Genomic DNA, 14,428 nt, shown 5'->3' with positions numbered 1-14,428 from the left:
ACAGTGGGCATGTGCCGGAGGTGGAGCCCACAGGCCTGGGGAGGGTGCGAGGAGCCCTGAGGGATGCAGCAGGAGAGGGACTTCTGTCTCTGCTAGACACAGAGCAGGCTCTTGGCAGCATTGCTGGATGGATAAACTGGTGACTGAGTGGGCCGGAGACGGAGGGGGCATTGCTGTCCAGGCAAGACCACACTGGTGGGCAGCACAGCCGATGCGTGAGGTTACCACCAGCAGGCTCCTCCTTGCCAAGGTGTCAGAGGGAAAAGAGGTCACAGCCAACAGTGTTTCCAAGAAAAGGAGCCTGAAGTCACTGTGTCCTGCGGGGTGCCTCTGTGGGAGTACGGCCACTGTGCTTCTCACAGCACTTTCACAAACATCCTCGGCTTGGATATTCCCAGAACCCTGGGGGTGGGGCGGGGCAGGGAGGACTCAGGGATAGAGAGAAGATGAAGGCAGGGAGGAGGGACGATGGGGAGGAGAAAGGAGGAATGGAAGATGCAGGGAGGGAGGGAGGAGGAAGAAAGAATTTAAAGAGAGGAAGGAGCGAGGGAGGATAGGGAGGACAGAGAAAAGCTGGAAGGAGGGAGGGAAGTTAGAGGGAGGAGGGTGGAAGTTAGAGAGAGGGTTGGAGGTGGGAAGGATGGAGGGATGGAAAGAAGTTGGAGGGAGGGGAGGATGGAGGGAGGAGGGAGGGAAAGATAACAGGAGGAAAGAGGAAAGACAGAGGGAGGTGGGAGGGGAGGATGACAGGAGGAAAGAGGAAAGACAGGGAGGAGGGAGGGGAGGACAACAGGAGGAAAGAGGAAAGAGAGGGAGAAGGGAGGGGAGGATGACAGGAGGAAAGAGGAAAGACAGAGGGAGGAGGGAGGGGAGGACAACGGGAGGAAAGAGGAAAGACAGAGGGAGGAGGGAGGGGAGGACAGGTTTTATTTGCCAGTTTGACAGCCGAGCAAACTGAGCCTCTAGGAGGTTGAGTGACAAGCCAAAGACTGTCCAGATGGTGAGTGGCGGAGTCAGGACCAGGCCACAGGTCCCTGACTCCAATCCTGATGGTTTTCACTCCGGTCCCTTGTCCTCCTCTACCCTGGCCCTCGCCCTGAGACACTGGGAGCTCACAGCTGCAGCCTTGTGCCTGGTACGGCAGGGTTCTCGGCAGGTGTCGGTCCGTAAGTGACAGGGGGATGCGCGGGTCGGCCACAGCCCCCACGAGTGCTGTCTCTGCTCCTGAGTATCAGTCTGGGCACTCAGTTCCCACCCCTGAGGCTACTGGAAGTTCCCCAGTTCCTCTCTGCCTCCTTGGGGCCAGGGTAGGGCACTTGGCAAAGTCACTGTGCCAGAAAATGTGATGTTGGGAACACACACTTGGGTGGCTGCCATCCCCAGCCCGGGCACAGCCTGGGTGCTAGGCCCTCTTTCAGCTCCCAACTGAGAGCCTCAGTCTCTGACTTTGCAGTTCACAGGAGCCATTCAGAGCCGCCCTGCCTCTGAGAGGTGAGGAATTAACACCGTGGCCTCCACTGGGGCGGCTCAGCTTCTTCCATTCCTGGGCCCTGCAGGCTGGTAGACTGACCTGGGGCAGCTTACAAGATTTGGGCAACTTATGTCTTCTGGGAAAAATTCCAAGGTTCAGGAAACATGGAAATAGAATGAAAGCGATGATATTTTTTGAACATCTATAGGGTGCCAGGCATGAGAAGGGGCATTTTCCATGGTTTTTTTTTTTTTCATATAACTTCACAATAACCCCAGGATTGATTCTATGATGCTCCTAACTTAACAATGAAGGAACTGGAGTTCAGAGAGGTTAGGCAATTTGTCTGAAGACACACAGCTGACAAGTGGGAGTCTGGACTCAAACCCGGGGCCATGTGACTTCAGTGTTGGCCGTCTGAGGCTGCTGCTGCCATGTGGACTCATGGTAGGGAGGAGAGGGGGAGCTGGAATGAAGATCCAGCCCCTTTCTCTGTCCCTGGGTCCAGGAGGTGACAGATGCTAGTGGCAGGTGAGCCAGGGAGACTGATGATTTTTACTCATTTGGTTTTTCCCAGGCTCTGTCTGGAGCTGGGCTTAAGTCAAGCAGCTGCCCTCTGCCTTTCCACATTCCCTTTCAGAAATGGGGTGATGGCGGTGGAAGGAGGAAAGGCAATTAAACAGCATTTCCCAACGCCTCCGCCTCTGCGAGCTTGCCATGGTAGCAGGCAGGCCGGGTTGGATGTGGTGACAGTGGAGAGCTTGCTCTGGGTCTACAGTCCTCAGAGGCAGGGTATGGCATCGGGGTGGGATGGAGGGAGGGCGTGGAGGTGCAATAGCAGTTCCAGTTAAAGTCCAAAGCCCTTACAAGCCCACGCACCACGAAGCCATCTGATGCAGCGGCTTCCATGTGAACTAAGCGGGGAGGAAAGGGCCTAACTCAAGCCCAGCTCCAGACAGAGCCTGGGAAAAGCCTGCAGAGAGCCTGGCCTGTGGGGGTGGAAGTGTCTGCTTTGTAAAGGCCGTGGTGCTTCACCAGAAGGGTCCTCTGTGCAGGTTGGGAGTTGGCAGCTCAGTCATTGTCTCCACCTCACCGACTCACACCCAGGAGCCTCAAAGAATGCGGACACTAGGGACCATTCTGATTCCACCCAGAGGTGTCCTAATGAGCACTCCACGCGAGGGAGGGGCATCCATAGGTATGTGCTGGGTACCTTTCCATTCACTGCCTCATCATCCCTTTTTCCAAACGTCAACAAGAACTCGGAGAGGTCACCTAACCTGCCCAAAGCTACACAGCTGCCTGGAAACTGGGGTTTTGAACTCTAGAGGTCCAACCCCAAAACCTGGCCTCTTTCCCCTACCCCAGGCTGCCTTTTCAACAGAGTCCATTTTAATAGAATATCCCTCAAATTAAGGGCATCATTTCTTCTAGGCCTCTGTATCAGGAAGAGCTGGGCTTCTATTATGAAATATTCCCCTTTTATTGTATGCCCCCGCGAACACACCTCTGGCCATGCTCCTTTCTTTGTCCTGGCCCCCAGGAAGCTCAGCGACAAAGCTGTGGCCTGCCTTGGCCCCCAGCTGGCCTCTGCAGTCGGTACTGTGGACACTAGCTGGACGCAGCCATCATCTCTCATTTTACTACTTGATTTTTCTATCCACCCCAGTCCCTCACCTCTTTATTTATCTTGTCCCTTTCTTTCTTTTATGGTTGAAGGAGGAAGAAGTAAACAAAAAGTGCAATCATGGGATGTCATTGTTACAGCTTTGAAAAGTTTTTCATTGGAAGAGGTTAATACTAGAAAAAAAGTCCTTCATCTGGTACCATGTCCTGCCTCGCAGTTCAGAAAAGAGAGTCTCGTAGCATTTCCCGGAGTATCACGGAGATGCAGAACAAGAATTGGGGGATGGGACATTGGGGGCAGATCCAGGCAGGTCCTCCCTGGCCCCTCCCTGGGGCTTAGAACCAGTTTGCTCCCTTTTTGAAGCTGTTTCCCAGGACAGCAAGCCCATGCACCCGCTGGAGACAGTATCCTTGTTGAAGGGAGGCTGTCATGGAGGGCAGCGCCGCTTCTCTGAGTGTGGGTGCAGGTTAACCGCAAAGGAGGCCTAAGGCACAGAGAACATGGGAGGGAGTTTCCATCGGTGTTCTGCACCTATTGCTGCCCCATGCTATGGTGGCTGTGTGTTGCCCAACCTTCGCCCAGGTACGCACCCAAGGAGAGGTTATGCTGGGACAGAGCCCCAGCCAGGGGGCCCCACGGTCCCTTTCTGCTCCTGAGCCACGCGACCTTGTGTAAGTCACTCTGCCTCACCTGTCTTGAACTTCCTTGGCTTGCACAGCGTAAGAACTGGGCAGCGTTAGTGGTTCTCAGCTCCAGGATGGACGCCTTCTGGGCATTGTGGGCAGGGTAAGCATTACTATTAATAAAGGACTGGGATTGGTCCCTAAAGCAGACACCAGGTCATCCCATTGATAGGATCGCTTCCCCCACTTGTGTTTCATGTGCTTTCTCTCTCTTTTTTTTTTAGATGGAGTCTTGCTCTATTGCCCAGGCTGGGGTGTAGTGGCGAGCTCTCAGCTCAGTGTAACCTCTGCCTCCCAGGTTCAAGCAATTCTCCTGTCTCAGGACTAGCTGGGACTACAGGTGCATGCCACCATGCTGGCTAACTTTTATATTTTTAGTGGAGTTGGGGTTTCACCATATTGGTCAGGGTGGTCTCGATCTCCTGACCTCAGGTGATCCACCCACGTTGGGCTCTCAAAGTGCTGGGATTACAGGCATGAGTCACCGCGCCCAGCCCCACGTGCTTTCTCAAGTGAAGTGAAGTGACTGGAATTCCAGCTACCAGGAATCATGCCTGCTCCCTCTGCCCTCTGTCCCTGCAACCCTAAACGATGCTTCCCCTAGAGTCAAGAGGTTCTCCACGGGGGCAATTTTGTCCTCCAGGGACATATGCAAAGTCTGAGCCCATTTTTGGTTGTCACAGCTGGAGAAGGAGCGGCACTACTGGTTCCAGTGCGGGGAGGCCAGGGATGCTGCTAAACACCTACAGCACATAGGACAGCTCCTGTGATAGAGAATGATCCCGCCCCAGTGTCAGCAGTGCTACAGGTGAGACACCCTGCCCTGCTCCGAGGGGCAGCCGATGCTGAACCCACAACCCTCGGTGCTCCTGAGTTACGCTCTGTGGAAGGGCTTTCTTTCCCACAACTGCTCCTTCTTCCATCTTTCCCTACTTGGCCATGGTGCTGCCTCCTGGCCGGCTGCTGGGGCCCCAAATCTGGGAGCTCACCCTTCATTCCTCATCCCTTTCTCTGGGCCATCCCTCCACTTCTCCCATCTCTGCTGCTACCATGTAGCCCCAGGTCTTCAGTCCGCCACAATGTCCGGATGGGTCTCCCGGTAGCCTCCCCTGCCTGCTGGTATCTCCATCTCCAAATGCAGTCAGAAGGTCTGCTAAACACATAAACCAGATCACCGCACTTCCTTGCCCCAAGTTCTGCAATAACACTGATCTCATGTGAAATAAAGCAGGCTTCTGACCCTGACCTCCAAGCCTCCCCCAACCCAACCCCTGACCTCTTCCTTGCTCCCTCTCCTCCGTCCGCACCAGGTTCCCTCCTGCTCGGGGCCTCGCCTTGCCCTTTCTTCTTCCTAGAAGGTTCTCCCTCCAGGTCCTTTTTGTGGTTCAGGTTTTGGCTTAAACATGACAGCTTCCTGTCTCCTTGACCAGCCAACAGCAGCCCCCGCCAGCCGCTCCTCACACGCCCCCTGCTCTGTTTTCACCATAACATAAATCAGTACCTAGAAGTGCCAACGGCCTCACACGTAGGAATATCAATTCCAGGACAGCAGGGACCTGTCCGTCCTGTCTGCGGCTGTGACCCTGAGCCCTGCATGTCTGATACAGACCAGGAGTTCAGCAAGCCTGTGCTGAAAGAATGAATGAGGGGACAGCCGCACACCCAGCAGGTGGGTGACTTGTAGCCTGTGTGTGTGTCTCAGCAGCAAAAGGGTCAAGAGTCACTGAACTAAGTAGCCTCCAAAGCTCTTCGGGCTGGAAACTCCTCCGGCAAGGACTCTCCATGAGGCCACACCGACCCACCTTCAAAGTGGAAGCTACGGGCAGAGGCTCTCCGGGGTTTGTGTGACAGAGAATGAGAGGTGGGAGGAGTGTTCCAGAACAACCAGGCCCCATTTTCAGATGAGGAGACAGAGGCCCACCAGGCCCCCTTCCCCGCACGTTGCTGCTCCAGTTTGGCTGTAGCTTCCTCGCCTCTGACACTCAGGGTCTGGTGACCCGAGGCCCCTTCCTACTCGTTACTTCTGTCACTATGTCCTGGAAATCCCCAGAGTCTGGGCTGCTGGTGGAGACTGACACAGGGGATTTATTTTAAAGATCTGCTGATTTTCCTACTGAGACATTTTGAAGGTCCTCTTCCTGAATGATTGGAGAGTAAGCACCAGCTGTGAAGCAGAGACAGGGCGAGAACATGTTTGTGATGGATACATGTCTGTGTGCCCCCAAAATTCATATGATGAAGACCTAATCCTCTGTGTCAACAATGGTATTTGGAGACAGGGCCTCTGGGAAGTGATGAGGTTTAGATGAGGTTGTGAGGGTCATGATCACATCAATGCCCTCGTAAGAAAGGACCAAACAGCTGGTACCCTCTCTCTCCATTTTAATAGAATGATCTGGCCCCAATGTCAGCAGTGCTAAGGTTAAGAAATCCTGCCCTGGTGTGAGGGGCAGCTGATGCTAAACCCATAACCCTTGGTGCTCCTGAGTTATGCCCTGTGGAACTTGCATGAAGAAGCCGGCCATCTGCAAGCCAGGAAAAGGGACCTCACCAGGAACTAAGTCCAGTGACACCTTAATCTTCTCCACAGTTCTGGAGACTTCCCAGCCTCCAGAACTGTGAGAAGTTCACATCTGTGGTCCAAACCATCCAGTCTATCATATTTTATGATGTCAGTCCAAGCCGACTCCAACAACCCCCTTACCTGCCCCTTCCCAAATCTGCATGGTTCCAATAAAGGATTTCCCCTGACTAGCGGACAGAAGAGCTCCTATGTTCTACCTTGGCCATGATCTGGGGAGTGAGATGCAATACTCAGGAGCTGGGCACGACATCTTAAGCCTCATTTTCTACAACTATAAAAGGCAGATAATTAATATTTACCCTGAGGTGTTGCTGGAAATTACATGCACGAATGTGAGTCCTGCATGAAGGTCTTCCGTAGTGATGGCTGTGATGATTAGCACCCAAGGGCAAAGGGGGTCCAGGATGAGGATTCTATCTGGTGGTACTTGGCGCATCAGGGAAGGGGTACCTGCTCTGACACTGTCATTCACCTGGGCCTGACTGGACAGGCTGCCTCTGGGTTATTTCAAGAGAAAATGAAAGCAAACACAGATAAGAAAAGTTTCAAGCCCAGCGCCAGGCCTGGAGTGGGTGGAGAAAGGCTATTATTTGATGAAACCTCTCTGAACAGTCCTATGTAGGGAGTGTGGTTTAAGACAGAGCCATGCAGCTGACCCACCAGGAAGGAGTTTCAGGAAACTCTTCGGAAAGAGTGAGCCTCCCACCTGTGGGCATCTGGGCGGGGCTCGGGGCAGCTGGGGCCCCTTGGGAGACATCCATGGCTGTCTTCTCACTCCCCTCCACAGGGTGCAGGGCTAATGCTTCCTCTTCCTCAGTGCGCCATGGTGGGAAGAAAGGTTGGGTACACTGGTGTGCAGGATGCTGCCCAGGTGAGGCAGGTGAACATGACTAGGGCAAAGAACTCCTTCACTCTCAGGTTCCAGAACCTTCTCCATAACTTCCCCCATGAGTGCCCAGCACAGAGCTGGCACAAAACAGGCACAGGGGCCAAGCCTAGCATCAAGGCTGCTATATTAAGGCCCTGGCAGAGCTGTGGGCATGCTGGAGGCAGCTTCCTCCATCGGGTTGGGGGAGGGGCATGGTTGAGGCACCAATACCCTTCTCTTTGGGTGGAGAGCTTTCCTGATGGCAGCACGGGGACTGGGTGGCTCTAGTGAGTTCTCTAGAGTTGGTGTGGGTGGCAGGGCCTTGGCATGTGGCACAAGCTGCTGCCCTCTGGGTCCAGTCTCTTCTTCCCTTCCATATCTACATGGGCTCTTTTGCCCCTGGCAAGAGTACATGCTCGTGATGTTTGCTTACATTCTATACTCACTGAATTCCAAAATGCATGAGACTGAACAAATGTTGGCTGGTGATGCCTTAGATAAACCTTGAAAAAAGGTTTACTACCCTTTTCCTATGTCCTCAGACTTGGCTGGGTGTCACCAAAGATATAAAGAATGAGATGAGTGTCTCAGAAGGCAGGGAGATGACTGACTGGCAACTAGTCTAGCACACAGTGGAAGGAGAGAAAAAAGAGAAAGAGATAGAGACAGTGACACAAAGAGACTGAGAAACAGATCGGGAGAGAGACATAGACAAAGACTGAAAGAGAAAGAGGAAAAGGGAGGAGAGAAAAGGAGAGAAGAAGGGAAGGGAGGAGGAGGGAAGGGGAGGGGAGGAGAGGAAGAGGAGGAGGAGGGAAGGGGAGGGGAGGAGAAGAGGGAGAGGAGGGAAAGGAGGAGGGGAGGGGAGAAGGGGAGAAGAGAGGAGAGGAGGAGAAAAAGGGAGAAGGGAAAAGAAGGGAAGGGAAGAGAAAATAAGGGAAAAGGTGTGTTATGCAATTTATGTATCCATTGTGCATCCTCACTTCTAATGCCTTCATGCTGCCGCCAGCCCAACCTCAGAGCTGGGCTCCACTGGGTAGTCAAGTACTTGGTTCTATTTTTAATGGCAACCCAGAAGCTGTTTGGGAAAAGGCAGGATGATCTGGTGAGAAGAGCTTTGTAGTGAGACAAAGGCTCCAATCTGGCCTGGCTGCCTCCTACCTGGGCGCCTCTGGGCAAGTCCCTGAACCTCTCTGCACCTCCCTTGCTCATCTGCAGATGGGGGTGAAGACAGCGCGCTCCCAGGGATGTCATGGGCAGACCACGCGGTAACGTGCACAAGGCTCTGCACACTTGAGTATTTTGACACTTCCCAGCGGAGGGGCGGGTAGAAGGGAGAGACTTTGATTTGAGGGGTAGAAAGAGGCTAAGACAAGGTCAGCCCTGGTGAAGCTGGGAGCAGCAGTCTTTTGCACGCAGCCTTGCCAGAATGCATGGATGCCTTAAGTACACAAAGGGCTGGGCTTTCCGGCCCGGCAACATCATTTATAAGACATGAACATGAAACTGAATCTGTTGTTTGCCAGTTGCCAGCAAACCCTTCAGAGTTCTGCCTTTACGCTCAGAGTCTTATCAGCTGCCTGCTGCAGTATTTCTTTAGTTTCAGCCCAGAGGTTTGATTTTTTCACTTTCTTCTGTTCATTTTGCTTTAGAGGTAATGCTTTGGGATACTTTTCTAGAGAACAGGCGGAAACAATGCATTTTAAACATGAAAGCCAACATGGAGGTAACCCTCCCTCCATGTCCCCAGAAAGTGGCCTAGGGTTAAGGTGCTGTCCAGGCCTCAGCTCTGGCTACTTGCTGGCAGGTGGAGGCATCGTAGGAGGTGAGGTGTCAGGTGGTTGAGAGCTGTTGGTCTAGGGATGTGCTTTTTATGAGATAGGCTGGCAGTTCCCACCCAGGTTGAGGGACTGTCACAATGATTCTAGTCAAGGAATCTTGAACCCACTCTCCCAACCCTGGATCCCACAAACATGTTCTGGCCCTCAGAACTGCTGAGCATTGGGGAATAACACAGGCAGCCCAGTTCTTTCGGTGAGGTCCCCCAGATGGCTCCCTCTGCTAGTGGAGCCAGCTGCCCAGATCAACTTGGGGCTCTCTTGATGAACACCGAAGTGCAAACGGCTCGAGGCAGCTGGCAAGATGCTAAGTGCAGCATTAATCCTAATTAGGATGAGGAATTAATAAAGGAAGCCAGGCTTGCTGGCATGGAGGACTTAGTTTCAGAATTTCCACTGGGAAACTGGAAGGCCCTGGGTCCGCGCATACCTTCGGGTCGTGCCAGTGGCATGACTTATGACTTACTGTGCCAGGTAGATGGCACCCGATGGAACTTGCTTGTGAGGTGGAATATGGGGCACTGCAGCCCCTGCTCTGTATCCAACTCAGGTGCTGTAGCAGGTAGTGACGTGGGTACATTCTCCAGAGGAGAGGAGTAGGTGTTCGTGATCTGAGCAATTGCACACTAAAAATGATGTTTTTCAAAAGAAAAGAGGAGGGTGTGATCGTGAGCCCACTGGCTCTTTTGTGTGGCTGTGCTTCTCGAACTACTGATTGAACACTTCTGTTACCTGCAGACGCCACTCAGCCCTGGCATTAGGCTCCAAATTGCAAAGGGCAAAGCAGCCTCTTTCCGGAGTGGGGGTGGGAGACAGAGGTGGGCAGGATCCCCGATGAGATGAGAACAAGCACGGTCTGGAGGGGGAAAGGGGGCCAAGTTGACTTCACCAAGCAGATCCAGCTTCACAAAGCCTCTTTTCAGATGACTTCAAACGCGGCCAGAAAAGGGCTATGGTTTTAAGAGCTCCTTGCCAACCTCCACCAAGAAACAACCGCAGCTGAACTCTGTGCAGGGGCTGAACTGCAGTAAGGAAGGCTAGGTGTGTGGGAGAACTTCCCGAACTGAGGGGCGGAGTTAACGCGGGGAAAGGTTACGGAAAAAGAAAGAGGGAATTCTGTCCAAGGGTTTTTGAAAAATCAAAGGAAAGCCTCCACCAACTCTCTCCACCCAGTCCCAGATCTGAGCGCCGCGCTTAAGCAGCAAACCTGTGCCCAATCTGGCCGGGACCAGGCGGCCCCTCCCCAGCCACCTGTTAGTTCAAGTTCCGCAGCCGGGCAGTAGAAGGGCGCCCAGAAGGCGCGGAAGCCGAGCGCATTTTGGCGTTGGAGGCATCCAGGCCCCTCCCCAGTAGGGAGCTGTCCTCAGGGTCTCAGGGTCGAAATCCTGGCTCCTAGAGGCATTCCAACCTCATGACACCTACTACTCAGCCTCCAGTTGCATCTGGGGGTCGCAGCGCCCAGCTTGGACGAGACGACCACGCCCCTCCCAGTCTGTTCCCGGTCCGCAGATCGGCCCTGCACACCCTAGTTTCCTACTGAGGTCTCCGCAGCCTCCCTGCTGAGGGGCCGCGACCGAGGTCGCTGTCTCCGTTGGGGGAGACTCAGTGTCGCTCCCCTCACCACTCCAACGCGCAGCGAGGAGCGGGCTGGTGGCTCCGTGGGAGACGAGGCGGGCGTCGGGCTGGGGCTACCCAGCTACCCTAGATCTGCTCGGAACCCAGCCCCTACCCCGACCCGGACAGCGCCCCCGCCCCTACTTCTGCCCCCAGCCCTCGGCCGGAGCCTGTAAAGAGAGCCCAGCGGCCCCCACGCGCCCCGCCCCCGGCCGGCCCCGCCCCAGGATGGCCAGTTCCCATGGCAATGGCACAGACAGCGGTTGCCAAGCAACCCCTCCCCCCCATCCGCTCCCCCCAACCCCAGCCTCCTCCCGCCCCATCGCCAGCCTCCACCTCCCCCGGGGGTGCCGGCGCGGCCCCTGGGGATCGCTCGGGTCCCGGGCTACGCGCGCGCGCGTGAGTTTCGGTGTGTTTCATTGTGTCTGTGGGCAAGGGGGTGTGCGCGTGCAGAGTTTGTGGGATCGGTGTGCTGGGGAGGTCCCCAACCGAGAGGGACCCGAGCTGATGCACAGCTGGCCGCGAGGGGACCCGCCCGCCCGCTCCGGCTCCTTTGTGTCTCGCGCGGAGCCAGCGCCGCGCCCACCCCCTCCCCGGCCCGCGCCCCGGGCAGTGTGTGCGCGCGTGTGTGTGTGTGTGTGTGTGTGTGTGTGTGTGTGTGTGCGCGCGCGCGCGCATGTGTGTGTATGTGTGTGGCGGCGAAGGGTCGGGGCCGGCCGTACCTTCGATGCAGCACACCCGCCACAGCCCAGAGTGGGTGAGGTCGCCGCGGGCGCGGCGGGGCGGGGGCCCGTCGTCCATGGTCAGGTTGGTGCCGTTGCAGATGTGCGCTGGAGAGCCAGCAGCGGCACGCCGATGGGCGATGGCTGGCGAGCAGGCGCGGCGCCCCGGCTGCCGTGCACCGCAGCCCGCTGCGGCCGCACCGCACCGGTGGCGCCTCAGGCCCCGTCCGCCGCCCGCCGGCCCGGCCCGCCGCGCCCGCCCGCCCTCCTCCCTCCGCGCGCCGCTCCGGGGGCGCCGGGGCCGGGGCCGAGGCCGGCGCCGCGCTGCGCGCCCCACCCCGCGCCCCGCGCCCCAGCTCCGGCAGCGCTGTGGCTCAACCCGAGTTCGGCGGCGAGTGCGGGCTGCGCGGGCCGCCGGGCGGGCTGGCGGCGGCGGCCGGGGGCTCCTCCCTCTCCTCTCGCCCTCCCCCCTCGGCCAGCGCCTCCGCCCCGCGCCCTCCGCGCCTCCCCCGCCGCCGCCGCCGCCGCGCTCCGGGCCCGCGCCCGGTTCCTCTCGGCGCCGCCCCTCGCGCCTCGGCCCCCGCCCGGCTGTGCGCTCCTCTGCGCTCCCCTCTCTCCCCAGCCCAGATTTTCTTCCCCTCGCCTCCCCTCCCCTCCCCGCGCCCGCGCGCGCTCTCTCTTCCTCTCCCAGGGTTCATTCACATTATTGGAGTGAAGGAAGCCGAGGAAAGGCTTCCCCAGGAGGACCGAAGGGAAAGCGCGTCTCCAGCCACCTCTCTTACCATCCCAGGACATCCGGCCTCCCCTCCGACGGCCCTGCGGATTCTTTAATTTGTGGAGGAGGGCGTGCGTGGGTGTGTCCCTCCTTTCCCCTCTGTGCCTGTTCACCTGGTGATGAAGGTGAGTGTGGGAGTGCGTGTTCAGGTCAGAATTCCTGAAACCCCAGATGTGGGTCACAGCTGCCAGACCCTGCAAGCCACGCCAGGCCCGGGCCAGGCCCCACCCCAACCCAGGTGGCTCCTGCTCCTCCAGATCCCCTTGCAGGACCTGGAAGGACCCAGACTTGGGGTTGAGGGAGAAGGGCGATGCCAGCGAGAGGTCCTTTGGGGAGAACACAGGGTCCCTGCTTTCTAGAGTGGTGGCAAGGCTGAGATTGAAGATGGGGCGCTCCTCCATGCTCACATTTTTGAGGGTCTATTACTGCTGGAGTCCAGGAACACTCCAGTTGTGTTAGATTCCAACACTCCACCCGCCAGCCTTTTCCCTCTCTCTCCCAGCCGCTTCGCAATACCTTTATTTCGTTTTGCCTTTTGCTCTACTCGAGCTTAACTGGCTTTCCCTCACCTGGCCTTTATTGCCAGCCTCTGCCCCCCGAGCCCTGCTGGCTTCACTTAATTGTCTTTGCTGCTGGCCATGATCCCAACCTGGACACCCTCCCTTCTCCAGGGAGCCGGTGCTGGCTCCTCCTTCCAGACCCAGCTCCAAAGCCCTCCCTCCAGGAGGTTCTCAGGGCCCAGCATCAGGAGGTGCAGCGCCCTTTGACCTTACATGTCCAGGTGGTCCTGTTGTTGGCATCCCTGGCTGCATTGGACCCCAGGATATGGAAAAAGGTATAGGGAGTCTGCTATTCTTGCAAGATGAAGCTTAACTTTCTTTGTGGCACCTTCCCTGGTCCCCACTCCCCGTGTTGAAATCACTGTTCTCTGTCCCACGAGATTGTGAGCCTTTCCTATGACTAGCATACATACTAGCATAAATGTTTGCTGAGTGAGAGGTGTTTCTTGCCACTTGGACAATTATAGTCTAATTGGGAGGAATAGATCATATACATAAAGGGGAAAAACAAACATCACAAAGTGACAGAGCCTGAGGACCAGACTGGCTGCGCCAGTAATTGTTTATTGGCCCCCTCTGCCCTTGGGGTGTCTATTCTGCTTTCCAAGTCACAAAGGACAAGGGTCATCACCTCTAATTTACTTTAACTCATCTGCTACCGGGTCTGGGGTTTTGCACACAGCAGGTGCCCGACGTATGTCTAAGTGGACCAGAAGGTGTGAGATGGGTTTGCTGTGACCCAGAACAGGGCTACCCACCTCCAACCCTAACAGCCACTAGGATTAAGTCTTGGTTCTGTTCTCAGAAACTCCAGGAAAATGAATCCCGTTCTTCTCTCCTTCTCCTCCCCCTCCTCCTCCTTCCCCTCCTCCTCCTCCTCCTCCTCTTCCTCCTTCTCTTCTTCTTCTTCTTTCTTCTTCTTCTTCTAACAAATCATTGTTTCAAATTAAATCATAAATGGAAGCCCAATTAAACAAACCAGGTCTCCCATCAATTAGCTCTATAGGTAAGGGCTGGCATGGCTCTGGCTGAATAAGGGGCTCAGGGCACTGCAGTCTCCAAAGCACCTCTCTAGACCCATTCCACAAAGCATGGTGTGAAAACCCATTTCCTGAGCCAGCCACTGGGTTACTCAGGAACATCCTCCTCCACCCTGTCCCACTTGCAGCCTTCGTCGGGGACTTTGGGAGAAACGAATGTATGTTGCATGAACCTGCTCTTCAGGGGTGGAGAGCAGCAGCTTCCCCCATTCACCTATGAGATGGCAGAGATGACACTTAGGTGGAGGGGCCCTCCTCCAAGCAAGCAGTCCTCATGTTCATCCCATGGGAGACAAAACCGAAATCTTCCTTCATCAGAACCTTGGTAGACCAGCTCTCACTCCTCCACTTACAGAAAAGCGTGCGGGAGAGTTGAGAATGCACTGGACCAGAAGCCAAGACAGTCACCTTCGCATGCTGGCTCTGCAACTAACTAGCAAGGCAGGATCTGACAAGCCAAGACACCAGCCCTGGGAAAAACGATACCTCTAAGAGTAAACTTCTGGAGTTGTTTCAAGGCCGGTGGGGCATGGTGGCTCACGCCTGTAATACCAGCACTTTGGGAGGCCAAGGCAGGGGGATCACTTGAAGTCAGGGGTTCCAGACCAGCCTGGCCAACATGATGAAACCCCATCTCTACAAAAAA

The 14,428-nt window shown here is 55.9% G+C and overlaps 1 protein-coding gene and 1 long non-coding RNA gene across 2 annotated transcripts in view; both read right to left on the bottom strand.

Moving 5' to 3' along the window:
• Nucleotides 1–12,583, bottom strand: part of CACNG4 (calcium voltage-gated channel auxiliary subunit gamma 4) — a 69,804-nt gene extending 57,221 nt beyond the window's left edge. The window contains exons 1-2 of the mRNA XM_003913323.4: nucleotides 12,411–12,583; nucleotides 11,408–11,979 (exon numbers count right to left, since the gene is read on the bottom strand). Coding sequence (XP_003913372.3) covers nucleotides 11,408–11,979; nucleotides 12,411–12,583 — 745 coding nt within the window. The remainder of the gene's footprint in view (nucleotides 1–11,407; nucleotides 11,980–12,410) is intronic.
• On the bottom strand, nucleotides 8,616–10,807 carry LOC103878932. The gene is made up of 4 exons (XR_639301.3): nucleotides 10,323–10,807; nucleotides 9,804–9,927; nucleotides 9,538–9,697; nucleotides 8,616–8,908 (listed from the first exon to the last, which is right to left on the bottom strand). It is a non-coding gene; the product is annotated as an uncharacterized LOC103878932 (long non-coding RNA).
• Nucleotides 12,584–14,428: the final 1,845 nt, after the last annotated feature.

The sequence above is a fragment of the Papio anubis genome, chromosome 17, assembly GCF_008728515.1.
Source record: "Papio anubis isolate 15944 chromosome 17, Panubis1.0, whole genome shotgun sequence".
Classification (NCBI taxonomy): domain Eukaryota; kingdom Metazoa; phylum Chordata; class Mammalia; order Primates; family Cercopithecidae; genus Papio; species Papio anubis.
Note: the sequence above shows the minus strand (reverse complement) of the source record. Positions and strands in the feature narration are given on the sequence as shown.